The following is a 17,369-nucleotide window of genomic DNA, read 5'->3' as shown; positions in this document are numbered from 1 at the left end:
CCATTCAGGCATGAGATAGAGACTGAGGATGAGTGTAGGGTAAGGACAGCTTTTTAAGCCCTGGACCAATAAACCTAATTCATTACTCACATGACAGCAGAGAGAGAGAGAGAGAGAGAGAGAGAAAGAGAGAGAGACTACATGTGTCTGTCGCTCCTGCCTAGCAACCAGTCGCTCTATTGCTGTGTCAGGAGGACAAAAAGTCTTTTTTTTAATGGAGTCTTGAGAGGACTTCCCATGATAAAATAACCTACAGAGACACTTCAGCCAAATCCTGACAACAGAGGTCAAGCACATCCTGTCAGCATACTCTGTGTGTTTCACACACTGCCCTGATCAGACCCTCCAAACAAACCATCCAAAGCAAATATCAATGCAATAATCGAAATTCTGGTGGCATAAAAACCGTGACACGGGAGTTTAAAGGAAAATCAGAATAAGTTTTACCGTGGGTCTTGAGAGAATATTCATTTTGCTCAGAGACAGTGTTTAAGGGGTTGTTGTATGCCTGTGGTTTCCAAACTGTTATGCGTGAAACATTCAGTTGCTCTGTGACGATTATACGTGACGTAACTTTGAAAAAGACGAGTGAGTTACAGACATGCCAGTGAGTTTATATTGATCAGACAGAGGCCTCAGTGACACATTCTGGACCGACAGTCTCCACCCACTCTTCACTGCATGAATAAATACAATGCCCAACCCCAAGTCCAGGCCAGACCAATTCAAGCCACAGACTGCTGCCCAAACACTGAGCCAATCCTCCATTACTGGCCCCTCACCATGGCATTTTGCAGGGTCTGTTAGAGACCACTTTGTCAAATCGGGTCACCCATGCACATCCCTGACGAAGGGGGCAAGGTTAACAGCCCTGTGAGTTTTAGGCCTTCATTTAATGGCTTTAGGTGATGAGAAAAACACAACCCATAATCGTCTGGTGGGCAAATGTGTTAAATCTATTTAGCTGTAATGCTATGAGTAAAATTAAAGAGGTGCCACTGAAGGCCTTTGAACCGAAAAGACGCTGCGAAAGTTAACACCTTGTTGTTCCCCCTACTTGACTTAACCGCACAGTGGGTTTCTATGGAGTAGGGGGGAAAAAGCTCGTTTGAAAGGCAGCGAATCTTATAAAATTCCCTCAAACTTCTAGAGCTGAGCTTGATGCTAACGCACTGTGTGTAAAATTGAGCTGGCCGAATTTAAAGGCTAGCTTTACTGATTGGGTGTTTTCTGTAAGAACAGTTATACTGATCATTACTTTAGATAAGCAAACTAAAACTGAAAGGGAATCTCCTTCTCGCAATCAACAAAGTAGGTTACCCGACGTCAGTCACCCAGTACAAATTCAGTCATTGTTTATGTGGCTATACTTATGAATGAAATTAGGAATGAAATGATTCTCCTTTTTAAAATGAATAAGGCTAGTTTAGTTTGGTTTGGAAATAACACCAAACGTCTGATGGCACAGGCCGTCAACATATGGACACACATTTCAATTTCATAATATTAGTTTTCAAATACAATACTTGTAGTGTAATAGTACTACCGGTAACGTCGGTTTGACGCAGCAGTTTGACTCATACGTGGATAACTCCATGTTTTATGTGACCAACTGACTTTACCCGCTAACTCTCCTCCCAGCCTTACATAAAACAGGCTAACACTAGCCAAACCACCAGCTCCGTAGCCCACATTGGGCTGCCAGGCTACACAACGAGTGCCGCACACTATTCACATCAAGCTGCATGTTACTACGAACACACGAGGGGCAGTAATTCAGTAAGGCTTATAACGTGGTCCAGTACGAAACACAAGGGAAACATTATCGATTGCTACAAAACCCCTCTTAAAGAGAACTATAGATTTTGTGACGATATTGGCGCCAAACTCGAGGCGCCCTACAAGACGATGGTTGCCTACAGCCCTCAAGTGGCTCAAATCAAGTAAGGGCGCCACCACTACACATAACAGCACTTCCTAAAAGATCCCGTTGCCACAGTGTGTAACTAGGATCAAAAACCGATTAACAGTCATAAGTCGCTGGACTGCACTTTCAATCACTGCTGTACTATAACCAATAACTGATTTCTGGAGAGAATCCCCCTTTAATAAACGCCATGCGCACGCAGGCCGCAGTCCGTGGACAAACCATAGAGCAAGCCTTTGGCACACTAAGCCTGAGAGAAGACACGAGCAGTATTGTTCACGTAGCGACCATACCTTGAGTCAGAAATAAGCCGTTTGGCTGGATTGCAATCAGTGATGCCCTTCGTGAAACAGTCCACAAGTTCTCTTTCCAGATACAAAGCAAACAAATATATTTTCTTTGTTTTTTGCCTTTACTCTTTCCACACTGTCAGTATCCCAGAGCTGCAATCTCTTCCACCACGGCACAACAGCCCTATTGTACCGCCCGGGCTGCTGGGTCCTAAACCCCGCCTTTTCCATTGCCCTTCTTTGCTCTCCTTCCTTGAAGCATGTGTTTCAATGTTGTGAAAGCAGAGGATCCCGGTCACCAGCTTATTGTCGACTTCCTTGTTAACTAATTCTGAATGCTGCTGAAATAATGTTGGTCAAATATTTAATCTCCCTGGATCAAAAATGCACTCAAAGGGCCAGAAATACCACATTACATGGAGGTACTATGTGAGACCCAACCAAATGTACTTTTCCATATTCAAAAACTCATGGCACACAACTCCGTCATGCAATCCCGAGAGGTTGTTATGGTTTCCCCAGTTAGTAAGCCTAATCTAAAATATCTTACATGATTCGTTTCTTAAAACAATTAAATGTAACTGCTCTATACAAAGTTCTGAGTCCACAGAATGTCGCCACTTAATTAACATCCATCTACTTCCAAGTCTGTCAGTCAATGCATATACCAAATATGCTCGTCTGACACAAAATACAACAAGTAACACACACAAAAAGAGAGCAACCACACAAACCTTTGGCAAAGGGATATATTGTTAAAATCACAGTTTATGTTCGGTTCTACAAAAGTATTTTTGTACAAATAAGAAACATTCAGAAATACAAAAGTACATAGAGATTTCTGTTTTAACAACTGATTGTATTTGGTCATTGGACAGAGGTTATGCTCTCTGAAATATACCTACAAAAAGAGAGGGGGGGGGGGGGGGGGGCTAGGGTGGGGTTATACAGCATTACCCTGCTCTTTGCAATACATTCAAATATTGATTATCAACCTCAGCGTTCTTTTCAAAAATACAGCATAAATAAAATCATATACAGTAGGGTAAGCTCCTGTGTGAGCATGTTTAGGCTTACTATCACATCTTGAGTACAAAATACAAAATATGATACATTCAAATAGAAAAAAACAAACAAACATTGAATGGAAAATCAGAGGTGAGAAATGGTCCAAAAGCCATAGCAATAATTCTTGAAGAAACATGAGACTCATGGCTTAATCTAGTGATTCTGTAGTAAAACTTTTCCAGTTGCAAAATTTCCAGATTTTTCCAGTTGACAGTTGCAGACATCTATATAATATATTCATGTGTGATTAAAAGTTATACATGCAAAGCAAAAATATATTCTAACCGTATCTCATTACCAAAACAAACTATTTAATAAATACCTTGAAAATATTTTTGAATTGGATGATTTTAACATTATAACTGGATAAATGGACGGTGAACCTACAACCTACATTTTCTTATGCTGGTACATGTGTTCATAGTCTCAAAAAAAAAACAAAACCCAAACATACATTTTGACTGATTCAAATTAAGCAGCACAATAGATACAGTAGCTACAACACCACAATAAAATTGCATTAATGTACAAATAACATATTTCCACAACACACAGATTAAGCACTAATTACTGGGGAATGACTATATAGTGGTTTTAAACCTCCCTCAGAATCAAGGAGGGAGCAATGGCTCGATATCAGGTACATTCCTTCTTTAAATTAGGCCAATCAAGTGCTTCTAATTCAAGTCACAATACTGCAATAAAAAAAGAAAGAAACAAACAAAGGTACTTAAAAAAAAAAAATCACAAAGATGACAGATATCTTCTTCCGTTACTCTCACAATCCCATCTGCATGTCGGCAAAGTTGAAAAAGTTGTCAACATCTCGCGAGGACGTATTCTTGCTTTCAGAAACAAACACCTAAACGAGAAAAAAAAAAAAGAAAAAAAAAAGAAAGCACAGAGAGAAAAAAAAAAAATACAAAGTACTCTGTGAGATTCAGGAAGAACACATTCACTTCATGCAGTGAACAATATGAACTTGACAGTTACCTTAGTTCCATTAAACACTTCATCAGCAATGTTCCTGCAAGCCTCAACCACACCATCCCCGTTCAACTCCAGAGCAACAACTGGACCTGCAAACAGACAGAGGATCACTGAAAGCCAGACAGAACACAAGAAAGAGTACCAGCATACCACACTAAGTACTGAAATATCAGGATTCATCAGTAATATGAACTGCTCAGCAGAGTACATATTCAGCTTGCTTGGCTGGAGGAACTCACCCTTACTGATCCACTCATGGAGTCCTTCAGCATTGTTCTGGAATACTCTGTTCACATCCTCAGGACGCATAGAGACCTCTTTGGTTTGGATAAGGACAAAGCCCTTAGCACTTGCCTGTAGTTGTGATGTCATTAGGAAAATAAATATTCTGATGTTACAGGCAAAGAAATACATTGGACAAGTACACAAGGACACAAAAAATGTGATTTTATTCTATGGCACAAGATTATGTGTATACAAGAAATGCAATTTTATCAGAGGAGCTCTGCAGTTGTCGAGATATTTATATGACATGGAGTCAAGGTAATGATTTATTTGGTTTGTACCTTTTCACACAAACAGTAAATCGAAGGTTTCTCATCTAAACTTACCAAAAAATTATAATTATTCCTGAATTTTAAATGATATCCACCAGAAAACAAGAGTGAAGACTAGGGTGTCTGAAGACATTTTTGTAGACGCAAAATAATATTCTCAACTACCCACACACACACACACACACACACACACACACACACACACACACTCCTGGTGGGGACTTCCCACTGACTACTATTTCATTTCACCGTAACTAAAAAAAAAAAAATTCAATAACCCAACCATTAATATTGAAACTGAGACTTTTTGTTTTCATCAAAAACAGTAATACATTTAAAACTCCCCACAGTTTCTCCCAGCTAGGGTCCTTGCTAAAACCACACTGTTATCATGATCAAGACATTTAGTTCACAAGAATGTAACACACCTCCATCTACCCCGAAATCAACAAAACACAAGGAAACTCTGTGGAGATCTGGTATAGTAATATACATTTCCTTCTGACCTTCTATCATTCTTATTCTGCTCTGTTTTGAATTGAACCATAACACGCAATAAAAAAATGGAATAAGCTCAACTAGTTGTCTCAGTCAGTGACAGACAGATTTACAAACACAAATCATCACAGGAAAGTCAAGAGTGATTGCTGTGTTTTCTATGAAAGAGTATCTGGTTACAAAGAGAACCACAACATGGCAACAACAGAGTAACACATTCAAAAAATGCATCACTAACTTTGTTAAGAGACAACTAAGAGACAACTATCCATTCAAGGCAGTGGGCAGTCTCTTCCTCTTTTCAAAAATAGCCCTCACTCGGTGCTGACAACTTGCATCTAAATAAAAGTTCTCACCTAGAAAAACTGTCTGCCACTTTTCACAAATTCTATCATACGCAGACATAACTATGGGCTACAGGACAGCGCTGCAAGCTTTTACAGGAGACAGTCCCTGTTGTTCCTCACATATGAATCAAATCCTTGCCATTACGTGACACTCGGACAAAATTTATTCTAGAGCACACTGCGGAATACTTCTGCTTTTTAAATGTGACATATTGGGTGGGGTGAGAGCAGTGCACGTCATTTCCTAATCTGGGAAACCTAAAAATGTGCTTAGGGTGATGATTTCGATTTGACCTCAGACAGCTGAACCAACCATAAATGGTTGCTCAATGCCCTCTTTGGCTAATTGCGCCAAACGTCTGAGTCAAAGGAGAGGTAGAAACATAATCATGATTTCCCGCGTGAGTGCGCCCTACCTCATCGATGAGTTTGCGTGCGTTGGCAGTGGTGTAGTCTCCAGCAAAGAACACAAACAGGCAAGACTCCTCACTGTCCTTGCGTCTCCCGCCTTTGGTCGAGGGAACGATGCTCCGAGATGCTTCCGTAGAGATCCGGACGGATTTGAATTCGGATTCCGGGTCTGGCATGGGCACATGATCCAGGACTACAGAATCCTCTGGCAATAGGCTCCAGTTGTTTTCCCCGGCGACGGGAGTGAAGTCATGAATGTTGCTCCAGTTGTTGTTGAAGATGCTCAGTCCAGCATCTTTGAAATGAAAAGCCAGTTCAGGATAGTAGTACTGGAAGCAACCAAACTTCATCCCTGTAGAGGATTCAATGATAGGTTGGGTGGCACAACACAGAAATATCTCCATCTTCTTGCAGTCTCGCGTGCGAAACTGTTGGCAGGCCACCACGCACTTGATGTCTTTGCAGTCTCTGAAGAACACGCTGCCTTTCACGGGACCCAGAAAGATGCGGCAGTTTACACAGTCGTCTATAGTAACGGCGGCAGAATGGTCGAAAACATAGATGTTGCAGTTCTCACATTCCTGAATGACAAACTGCTGGCCGTTCAGTTTACCTGGAAGGCGACCGACTGTGGCATCTTTAATGCCTGTCAGCATGAAATCTTTGGGATCGACCTATATGACAAGAAACATTACCATTAAACAATTTTGTGTGGCATCTCTTACGAGTGATGGTTTCCTCTATCGAGATCCCGCATATTAGACGTCACTAGGGGTGGTGTGTCAAACAACAGGAATATTAAAACGAAAAACATTGTCCACCCTACACCAAAACTTGTCGGAAACCCACACGCACACACGCGGACAAAGACACAATGTTGATAAACTAAATGTAGATTGATTTTGTAACCTTTCCAGAGTACACTGAGTAGCAAGTAAAATATGCGCTGACGTTTATAAAGCTAACTTCTAACTTCCGAGCGAGAAATAACACAGGCATGTAGTAGGAGCGAGAAGACCCTCCCTATTTCTCTGTTTCTGTCATACTTGGCCGATGGCGACACTGTTCATGTCCTAATCCGTCACGCAGCCTTATCCGGTCAGGTGCCAGGCAAACAAGTTACGTGCACTGACTTTAAGCTGATAATGAATCCTATGTGGCTTGCTGAAACTGGGGATCGGTATATATTTGTAGTCGAATTTGCGAAACGAAACATGTATGTATCTTGGCTACCTGAACTCAGCGATGAGAGCATGGAACCATGCAACGTTAGTGCCGACGATAACCTGGCAATACTGTAAACGCTCTGGATCCGACTCAAAATGTATATGTGACGACGTTAATGTCACTTCTATCAGTGCCCACATCCCTTCCTATCCCTTCCCATCTCCGACTGAAATTAGGCTAATACACGAATGGTATATTTTGGAAAGAGACAAATTAGCTTAGCAAGCTGTAAGTAAATGCTTCTTACCTTTTCTCGTTTGTCCCAGCTGTATTGCTTCGGTGCCTCCTGGTCGTTACTGCTGCCCAATGCATTAGTGTTGTTAGAGGCAGGAGTATTACTCTGATCTGCGTCTTCCTCAGTCGTCAGCGCGGGTTCCTTGTCGGGAGATTTTCTCCTGGATTTTTTGGAGAAGAAGCACCCCATTTTGAACTTAAAATTGGTGAGCTATGATGTATATACCACGCCTAAATTTGAGAGAAAGACTGAACACGGTAAACTGTATCAGTCTTCGAAAAAGAAATACTTCACGTTTTTTAAATATTTTCGCAATGAGCACTGCTGCTTTGTCGTCTAACCAAGACACTAATCGCGTAACACGCAACCTGTGAGCTTCCAGTTTCCTTACCCAGCGAGGCAGCCAATCAATATATTGCAACTCGTTACTTAGAAACAGCGAATCACAAAAAAGCCAAAGGTCCGGCGAGGGGGGCTACGTAGACAAACAGCGAATCAAATTGGAAATGCTCTCGCGGACACTGGGCGTTACCTAAATGGAATACAGTACTTCCCTTTAGATCTATTAATATACTTACACCTATTTACAAACATTTGTATATCATACTCAGAGGCTGTATGCTCTAAACGCAACAACCTACGCGACAATGAATGTCAAACAAGGTACCTTGGTTGGCTAACAACATAAGCTACTTCTAAGCTACTTCTCTCCTATTATTAGACTGCATCCTACTGTATTTATACATTCACACCGAAACGTGGTAGAGCATGCTGCCTAATAGTAGTCACTCTTGGATTTGCCACATAAACGCAATAAGAGCTGAAAATTTGTATCTTAATCACGTGAAACTGACCCAGAAAGCAAGCTGTATATTGTGTTTATTTAATCTTTTGCCTGTTTAAATGCGGATTTTATGGACAACAGATTGTTCCTCTGTGATAAAAAAAATATTTTTTTTGTAATATCACCAGAGACAAAGCAAACCTGATTCTTAAGCCCTCTTTTCTGGAGGGCTGAAGTGCAACAAATATTTGAAATGGAACTTCTTACAAAAAACCCTTAAATGAGAGGCATAAAATGAAACCAGTGCTCAAAATACTTTCAAATGTTTAACTCTGAACATTGAAACTTTTTTCTTCTCCTTTTCTCAGGTATGCCATCCACATTTCAACGCCCCACAGTGTCTCAACACTTCTACATACCACACATTCTGCTTGTCATCATGCCTCTTTTTAGTTTGCAAACGAGAGAGAGAGAGAGAGAGAGAGAGAGAGAGAGAGAGAGAGAGAGAGAAATTTCAGTTTCAATGTACATGTAGTTTTCTGTAGCTTTCAATGCAAATTCTTATTTTATGTGACAGTGAAATTGTAATAATGATGGTTAATATGTATCAGAACAAAAACACTGCACAAAAGCACTACATTTATATCTCTAGATACTCAAATGCTTAGACATTGTATTAACTATGGCATAGCGGATGAACCTGACACATTTTTGTGATCTTTTCAGCAGTGGTTTTGACACCTTGTAGACATGCTGCTGAACTACTTCTCCAAACGTGCATATGTGATATGGCCACATGGTGGCGCCCCCTATCCCACCTCTTCCACTCGTGCTCAGTCCTTTCATTCTAGGCACAAAATATTGCATTGTAGCATGAAATCGTTAATTTATGTAGGAGTAGAAGGGCCTAAATGAGGGATAAGTGCAGTTTACTTATTAATATATTTCTTTCCTGTTTTCCAAGCTACTTTATAGATACAACTATAACTTCTGCCAAACGTTTAAACAATTAAAAATATAAAATGTCAAGTGGAAGGAAATCGGATGAAGTTTATTTTTAGCTTGTTAAAGGAAATTACTTAAGATGAAGAACATGTACACACACACACACACACACACACACACACACACACACACACACATACACACATACAGGGGTAAATGTGGTGAATGTGTGAAGGCTTTGACTGCGACACAGACAGGATATGTTGTTTTCTCTCACTGATATTTCACCTCTAGGAAAGGAAACGTGCCTTTTAAATTAATATATTTGATCCAGTTTCATTAATAAGATACAGTCATTATTGAGAGTGTTAAAAAATAATGTGAAAGTAGAGACTGAATGACTTATTGATTCATTTATCACAATCAAAATGACTGAGTGAAGGTAAATTGATTGAATTTCATCAAAGTAAAAAACTGTACAGAAACATACTATAAATATTTAATAAATAAGGTACACTGTTGATACCAAATGTTCTTCTTTTGGGGGGGAGAGATTTGCCCTATAAATCCTCTCAATACACAACATCATATTATTCTTTTAATTCACTCTCACTGATTCAATAATCAATGTCACGTTCTGTAGCACCGAGATTCCAGCATATAGCAAAGAATCTTTTTTCATGCACTGATGGAATGCACTGGTCTGTAATTCAGCAGTGGATTGTGAAGCATTGCTCTGCAGCAAAGCCTGATTGATTTCAGCCTCATAGAGGTGTAATTTGCTGAGGGCTAGCTTTGCCTTAGGCTCTACCAAACAGGAAACTCAATAGTGACAAATAACTGATTGGCTGTGTTCTCCTGTAACTGGAGCAATGAACTGGCTTTCACACTTTCACAGCTAAGCCTAACTTGATGAAGAGCTTCTATGGTTTTCATTGGCTGCTACATGCAAACACAAGCTAACCTATCATTTAGAGGTGCTGATTGTAAATGGTTCTTGTTTGCTTAAGATCTTGCACATAAAACATGGTTTTATTCACATCAATTACAACACTTGTTTTGCTGACCACAAAGGACACAGACAAACTTAGCACTCAACAGACAGTGATTTGAATGACTGTATCCACACAGGTTAATGTTAGAGACAACACTGATTTAACATAATGATCCCATTTGTATGTAAGTTTCATAATGTTTCGTAGTCATTGAATGCAAGATTTAGACATTAGAGAACCAACAGCTGTCAGTCTTTTATCAGAGAAACCACTTTAGAATCAGGGACATTCAGCATAGAAACTAGTTGTCAGAATAGTTAAATAAGTGGTTAAATGAATCCGGGAGTTCTCAGGGCCCATGAAAGTGAGAGTCTCGTATACTGGTTTTGTTATAAGTGGTTATTTTCCTCATTCTATTCAACACACCCCTAACACCACTGTTTTGTAGCTTGTTGTTCAGCTTTTTTTGTGTGTGTATTTGCATTTCTTGTTCAGTGGTGTTGATTTCTGATCAGTCTCTTTGTTCAACAAAGGGTGCGACTACTTGCCAAATTACTTGGTGAGTTTCAGGAGTTTATGAGTTGTTCTTAAATTGAATGATTCAAGCAAAAAAATGTTTTTGAACTGAAAACTGATGACTCCTCATTTTACTGAGTGTCATGGAAGCTGGCGACCAAGCAATGAATGATAAAGGAAATATGAACTTCCTGTTTGCTTCCATTAATCTGCCCACCACTGCACCCTCTGGGGTCAGGGGCATTAAAATGTCTTGCACTTCAAAGTAACAAAATAATACCGCTATGGATTTTTTTGTCTTTGATCAACATGCCAAAAAGTTAATAAGAGTAATGAAAGTCAATAGCACAATATCAATATCATTAAATGTTAATTTTACAGAATTTGTGTTAAAAAAAACCCAAAAAAACAAAAAAACTCAAATACGTGGTCGTTTGGTCTGTTATCCAGGGGGGCAGTACGGCTGCAGCTGCAATGAGTGTGCACATTACAGCGCAATGTGGCTTTAAAAGGTTGAGAGGCGTACGAGGATTCCTTAATTGTTTTCCTTGACGCTACGGTACGCGGTATTAGAGAGACGAGGGACCCTTAACCAGCATCCCACACCAATGGAGGTCGCAGTCAAACCAAAGCGTTGGAATCTCTATTTTTTGGAAAACATTACGGTGTTTTCCATTTTAATGTTACTGTTTAGCTTGGCGTCTCAGATAAAGGCTGATGACGGCGCTGCTATGGAGGAACTTGCCACTGAGAAGGAGGCTGAGGAAAGTCATCGACAGGACAGCGTGAATTTATTGACATTTATTTTATTGCTGACTTTAACTATCTTAACCATATGGCTATTCAAACACAGAAGAGTTCGTTTTCTCCACGAAACGGGACTGGCTATGATATACGGTGAGAAATTAGCCTGGCAGCTAGCGATAGGCATTACACATCACCTAAACCTCTAGCTAAGCCACGGTACGAATGCGCATATCCAGCTTGCTATTTGCCACAGTGCAAGCAAAATGTGCTATTGCTGAAAGGGTACGCTGTGCACTTTTCTGTATGCGTTGAACTGTTGCTATTTAACGATATGACTGTATTTTCTGTAATTTGATTGTGTTTCAGAGGTATTAGAAAAATGCAATCTGACTGACTGTCTGGATGTGTAGTTGTGTCTGCGAGCCTAGTTTCTGGAATGTACCAGTGTTGCTTAAATGTAACTGCTTGATCCCCCCCCCCCTTAATTAATTTATTTGTTTGTTAATTTAATTTAATTTTTTACATTTTTACACGTCCTTTAACACTGGCGTACCTTGCTCGGTGACCTGCAACGAGGAATGCCAACTGCCACTACCCTTTTTTTTTTATCATTCGTTTACACCAAGTACATTACATCTCGTCTCTAAAATTTTGCCAACGAAGAATACCGTGGGCACACTGCATTTCCCAGTGCTGAGTTTAGTCGATGTCGTGAGAGTTTATGTCTCAGTGTGACACAGTAAGAGAGTCCATGTATGAAATGAAATAAGGCAAGACTCACGCATCCATTAACCTGCCTATATGACTGTCATGCGAGAGTGCTTTACATTTTGGTTCAGCCGTTGAAAACGCCATACCGTGATTGCTCGTGTTTACAAATTATGTCATCAGTCACCTGACTCCTGACTACCTCATAGTCGCCTGACTATATCACTGTACCCGGTTGAGACGTTAGACTATGTCACCATCCTTTTGACTGTTGGCTTGAAATCAGCTTCACATACCACCTTTTCAGACAGATGCTTTGATTTGCCACAGCGGGATTGTGAGTGATAGGAATGACTTGACTCTCTCCAGGCCTTCCAGTAAATCCATACAGACACGATACGACGGCCATAAAGCTACGGTTTACACATTTTCACATTTTCACTTAGTGTCTAAGTTGGTTATGGCACAGAACTGTGTTTACTGTCCCACGGGGTCTGAATACCATGTGTTCTGTATTGTTGGAAATCGTAGAAGATATCACCTTTCAAGAGCTTTCCCCAGTTGTTGTTTCACAGTCTTTGGTTAGCGGCCGTAAAACTCGCTGAAGGATTACCTGTTCTGTCCTCTATAAAGCAGTCTAACAATGTTTCTGGGTTAATCTTCTACCAAAATAAGAGTGATGTTAATCAGTACATGAGAGGAAAGCACGACATTTTTCATGAGAGAGCAGAAACCTGTTGTATTACCCAATGTCCACTCTGTCATGTAAACTGAAAGATATTTTTAGCCTATTGATCCAGACGTTTACTCTGTTGTTGCAGAGTCAGTTCAGGCCACATTTTCCCTCTAAAATGGAAATGACCAAGTGTCATGTCAATACCATCGCAGTTTGAAACATAGGTTTCATTCATTCATTCATTCATTCATTCATTCATTCGTTTTCCAAGCCGCTTATCCTAAATTTGGGGGGGGGGGGGGGGGGGGGGGGGGGGTGCTGGATGAAAGGCAGGGGAAACACCCTGGACCGATCGCCAGTCCATCGCAGACATGGGTTTCATTTATATACAAATATGTTTTACATTGGGATGTCAATGTTGTGAAAAAGTTCGAGTTTGCTTAAAAAGACAGTTGCACAGTCATCAAACACGTTATCGTACACATTTATATCCACAAAACATTATGTCTTCCATGTTTTATTTTTCCAGTATTAAGCAACTGCTTGATTAGATCATTAGAAGACATCTTTTCTAGAACAGGGAAGCTTCTGGAAACTCTCAATAATGTGGTGCTTAAAAGGTGGTTTAATTTACACCTGGGAATCCATTTAGCACTCCCGTTTGTGTGGACATATATCAATAGTGACTTGTTTTGCTGTGTTGGTGAGTCGGATTGGCATGAGATCGGTTTTTGAGGTTTGAAGAAATATTTTTCATAATTTGGATTTTCAGTTCCCTCCTAGGCCCTTTGGGAATTTGAAGTGCACACCATTCCCCCCCCCCCCCCCCCCCCCCCCCCCCCCCCCCCCCCCCCCTCTCTCTCTCTCTCTCTCGTAGAAAGGATAAAGCTAATTGGGGGTTGTGTTGGTGCAGTTCCTCTTGTTTTGCCATTCATAATTCAGTGTGGACATGCTTGACAGGCCCTGGATGCTCTGCAGATGTCTTTGTTTTTTTTACTTTTGGCTCAAGTGCATACTGTATCTGAATAGGCCATACACAAAGGCCAGGATGGAAGGATCACTGCACATTGATCTGTCTTTGGAGGATCCATGTATCAGTGGAGAATCCATATGTCTTTGTGGTTTTGGATATCTGTGGAATGACCTCATGGTTTGTTTGCCTTTGTCCTCATGCAGCCTTGTGAGTGAGAGCGTCCCTGCTGAGCATGTGCGTCAGGGATGCAGTTACCAGATGCTGCCCAGACTGACACAGAGAAATACACTGTGCCCTATGACACAGGGAAACTCACTGTGCTCTTTCACACCAAGAACCACACTGCAGTCACACACACACACTCACACACACACACACCAGGGCAATACCCTGAGTGGTCTTGAACGGATAAATACGTTGTGCTCTTTCATGCAGAGAAAGACGCTTTTATCAGTTAAAGTCCTCTGTTCTTAATTGGAATTTAGCCTCAGAAAAGCTTGACAAATGAACAGATCTATAGCCAATGTACATTCTTTGGTTTTGTAAAGCTGTTCTGTAGCGAGCTAATGCAGATGTACTTTAGTCTTTAGACCCTGTCTTACCACGTGTGAGGCTATTGTGAATTGTATGGTTAATGAGTAAGTCTGTTTTTCATGGGGAAAATGCTTATTAAATCTCAGATACAAACACAGAGAATTCCACTTTGTGCCATCGATGACTCCACAGAACCTTGCCCAGTGTGTCATTGTTTGCTGGACACACACATTAGTAGTTACAGCTGTGTGTCCTTGGTTAAAGTGTGTTGTAAAAGACCTGTGTGTGTGTGTGTGTGTATTTATTTACTGTGAGTGTGTGTATATACACACACACATGTATAAAATGGAGCAATATCCAGGCTCAGGTCAAAATGACCATTAACTGTGAATCATTAGTAGGTACATTGGTGGTTTCCATAACTGTGTAATTGTGGCTTAAGTAGTTGTAAGGGCATATCTGTGAGTTAACCTTGATACTGAATAGTTTGTGCTGTGTATCTCTGAATCAAACAGCCGTTGCCTCTGTTTGATTTCTCTTGTTCTTGCTCTGAAGGGAATTGAAAGTGGTGTAATTTATCATCATCTTCAGACTTGTCTCTTTTACCCTCTCGTTTTTTGGTCGTGGTTTAGTGCGTTGCGCCGTATTTTTGACAGTCAGTTTCTGTGGTCATCTTTGTGTCTACATCCCTCTGAACCTCGTCTGTAGCAGCTCGACTCACTAAGGCCTGTGTATCGCTCTCCTTCTTTCATTTTCCTCTCTCTTTTGTTCCTGCGTCGTGGCCTTATGCGTTTAGATGCGCTCTCCCTCTCTTTCATTCTCGCTGATATCTCTGTGAAGTAAAAGCTTACTGCATTGAGGAGCCACACGCTGACAGTGTATACACAGGCGTGTTCTGCATTTTCAGTTTATCCCTGTTTACGCATCATTACCGCTGCCGCTGAAAGCCCAGGCGGAGGACTAGTAGGTACTTTCCTCTGTACGCCGATATTTAAGCCAAAGCCATGACCATCAGCGCTTTTAGGGAAGTTATGTTAGGCTAAGCCTTATCATGTTACACTATACTCTCTTTTTTTTGTTGAAGCTGTAAACTGAATTAACTGGAGAAGCTGGTTGTGAGTGTGTTTGTGTGCGTGCGTTTGCGTTTGCATGTGTGTGTGTAATGTCTATCCATAGTCAGTGTGTTTTAGGGACTGACTTTGAGAATACTCCACCTGTAAATTTATTTATGCACAGAATAGTACACTGTGTGAGTGACACATCCTCAAATCTCCAGCTCTGGTCTGTCCAAGCCAGATCCAGTGTGGGTTTGTTTGTTTGTTTGCTTGTTCATTGTGTGTGTGTGCGTAGTTTGGTGAGCAGGTGTGTATGGATGCGTATCCTTTTCTGCAGTAATCTTAGTTCTGTACACTGAGTGCAGTGCTGGCAGCCAAGCTCTGTCTACATTCTGATGCTTGCTGTACTGCTGGGGATTTATGGGCTGTTGCGCTCGCGCTCTCTCACTCTCTCTCTCTCTCACACACACACACACACACACACACATACCAGTTTTTATCCTTCATGCTCCACCTCTTTCTTTCCTCCTTCTCCCTTTCTCTCTTTCTCTTCTCTCCCTCTCTCACTTACTCTCTATCTCTCTCTCTCTCACTCACTCACACACAACACACACTCTTCCACCTTTCTCTCCCTCACCTTCTCTTTTACTCAAGTGTACTGCGGACACTGTGGTGGACAGTATTGTAGAGTGAGGCAGATGAATTTCTGAAGCTCTTTATCTCTATAAAGCTTTAATATAGGTAACGTGTCATTGACTCACTTTGCGCCATCTTGTTCTGTCAGTGTCCCCCGGCATAGGCCCTGCTCAGAGCCTGGTTGATGGAGGCCTGGAGACCAGTGAGGACCCTGACTCTTACAGGACCAGTGAATGTTTGTGATGAGGAAACAGGGCTGTGGGCGTAGATACGTTTCCGGCCTTCTCTCTGGTCACACCTCTGCTGTGTGGTATGAGGGACACGACAGGCTTTTGATTGGTTTAGCCCGTGTGTCACGCTGCATGGCTGGTTTAGGATGTGTGTCGTAGCTACATGGTGGAACATGGGTACATGCAAGAATGGATTTACGCAGCTGCTCTGTGTTCCGTACACCAGCTTACTGATATGGAAATACATCACAAAAGATTATTCACACTAGCATCAAAGAGTCATAATTCAGGCTCCTCATGTGTCTTAATGTGTCACTGTGGATATGCTTAATCTGTGAGTGTGTGCGCGCACACACACACACACACACACAAAACACAGTTCTCTATGTCTCTCACCTGTATTTGTATTTCCTCTCTTTCCGTCTCTGTTGCTGTGTGTGTGTCAGGTCTGTTGGTGGGTGTGATACTCCGATATGGGATACCCTCAACCAGTTACCATAACAAAACTCCACCCAGTTGCGCTCTGAAGGAGGGGCCAGTCAGCACACTCCTCCTCAACGTCAGTGGGAAATTCTTCGAGTACACGTTGAAGGGAGAGATCAACTCCCATGAAATCCACAATGTGGAACAGAACGATATGTTACGCAAGGTGCTTGATCTCTCTCTCTCTCTCTCTCTCTCTCTCACACTCACTCACTCACACACACACACACACACACACACATACACACACACCTGTATAAACTACTAGGCACACACCCCACTAATACTACCTCTACTGTTGTAGTTAGTGTGATGTTACACACACACACACACACACACACACACACACACACACACACTCAAACCCTCACAGACACAGCACTGTAGACAGTCTATGCAAAGCCTCCTAGGCAAACATGTAATAAATCAGAGACAGAAATACATAATAAATCTGAGAGGAGCTGAGTTTTGAGTTTTTCGGGTGGTTTGATATACATACAGGTGAATGTGTTTGAGAAATGTGAACCTCTAAATAAC

The 17,369-nt window shown here is 41.3% G+C and overlaps 2 protein-coding genes across 2 annotated transcripts in view; one reads left to right on the top strand and one right to left on the bottom strand.

Annotated features, from left to right (window-relative positions):
* Positions 1 to 4,063: 4,063 nt before the first annotated feature.
* rp2 (RP2 activator of ARL3 GTPase) lies at positions 4,064 to 7,739 on the bottom strand. Its single transcript, XM_030791995.1, has 6 exons — positions 7,684 to 7,739; positions 7,563 to 7,611; positions 6,094 to 6,762; positions 4,515 to 4,629; positions 4,279 to 4,364; positions 4,064 to 4,147 (listed from the first exon to the last, which is right to left on the bottom strand). Exons 1-6 carry the CDS (start codon positions 7,737 to 7,739, stop codon positions 4,064 to 4,066), a joined length of 1,059 nt encoding a protein of 352 aa, XP_030647855.1.
* A 3,585-nt stretch (positions 7,740 to 11,324) lies between these two features.
* Positions 11,325 to 17,369, top strand: part of slc9a7 (solute carrier family 9 member 7) — a 31,780-nt gene continuing 25,735 nt past the window's right edge. The window contains 2 exon segments of the mRNA XM_030791422.1: positions 11,325 to 11,687; positions 16,796 to 16,998. Coding sequence (XP_030647282.1) covers positions 11,399 to 11,687; positions 16,796 to 16,998 — 492 coding nt within the window. The 5' untranslated portion in view covers positions 11,325 to 11,398.

The sequence above is a fragment of the Chanos chanos genome, chromosome 14, assembly GCF_902362185.1.
Source record: "Chanos chanos chromosome 14, fChaCha1.1, whole genome shotgun sequence".
Lineage (NCBI taxonomy): Eukaryota > Metazoa > Chordata > Actinopteri > Gonorynchiformes > Chanidae > Chanos > Chanos chanos.
Note: the sequence above shows the minus strand (reverse complement) of the source record. Positions and strands in the feature narration are given on the sequence as shown.

Coding starts and splice junctions, on each gene's coding strand:
- rp2 (XM_030791995.1), bottom strand. CDS start 7,739: ATGGGGTGCTTCTTCTCCAAAAAATCCAGGAGAAAATCTCCCGACAAG. Junction 6,763..7,562: donor GCTGGGACAAACGAGAAAAG/GTAAGAAGCATT, acceptor CTTGTCATATAG/GTCGATCCCAAAGATTTCAT. Junction 4,365..4,514: donor CCATGAGTGGATCAGTAAGG/GTGAGTTCCTCC, acceptor GTCTGTTTGCAG/GTCCAGTTGTTGCTCTGGAG.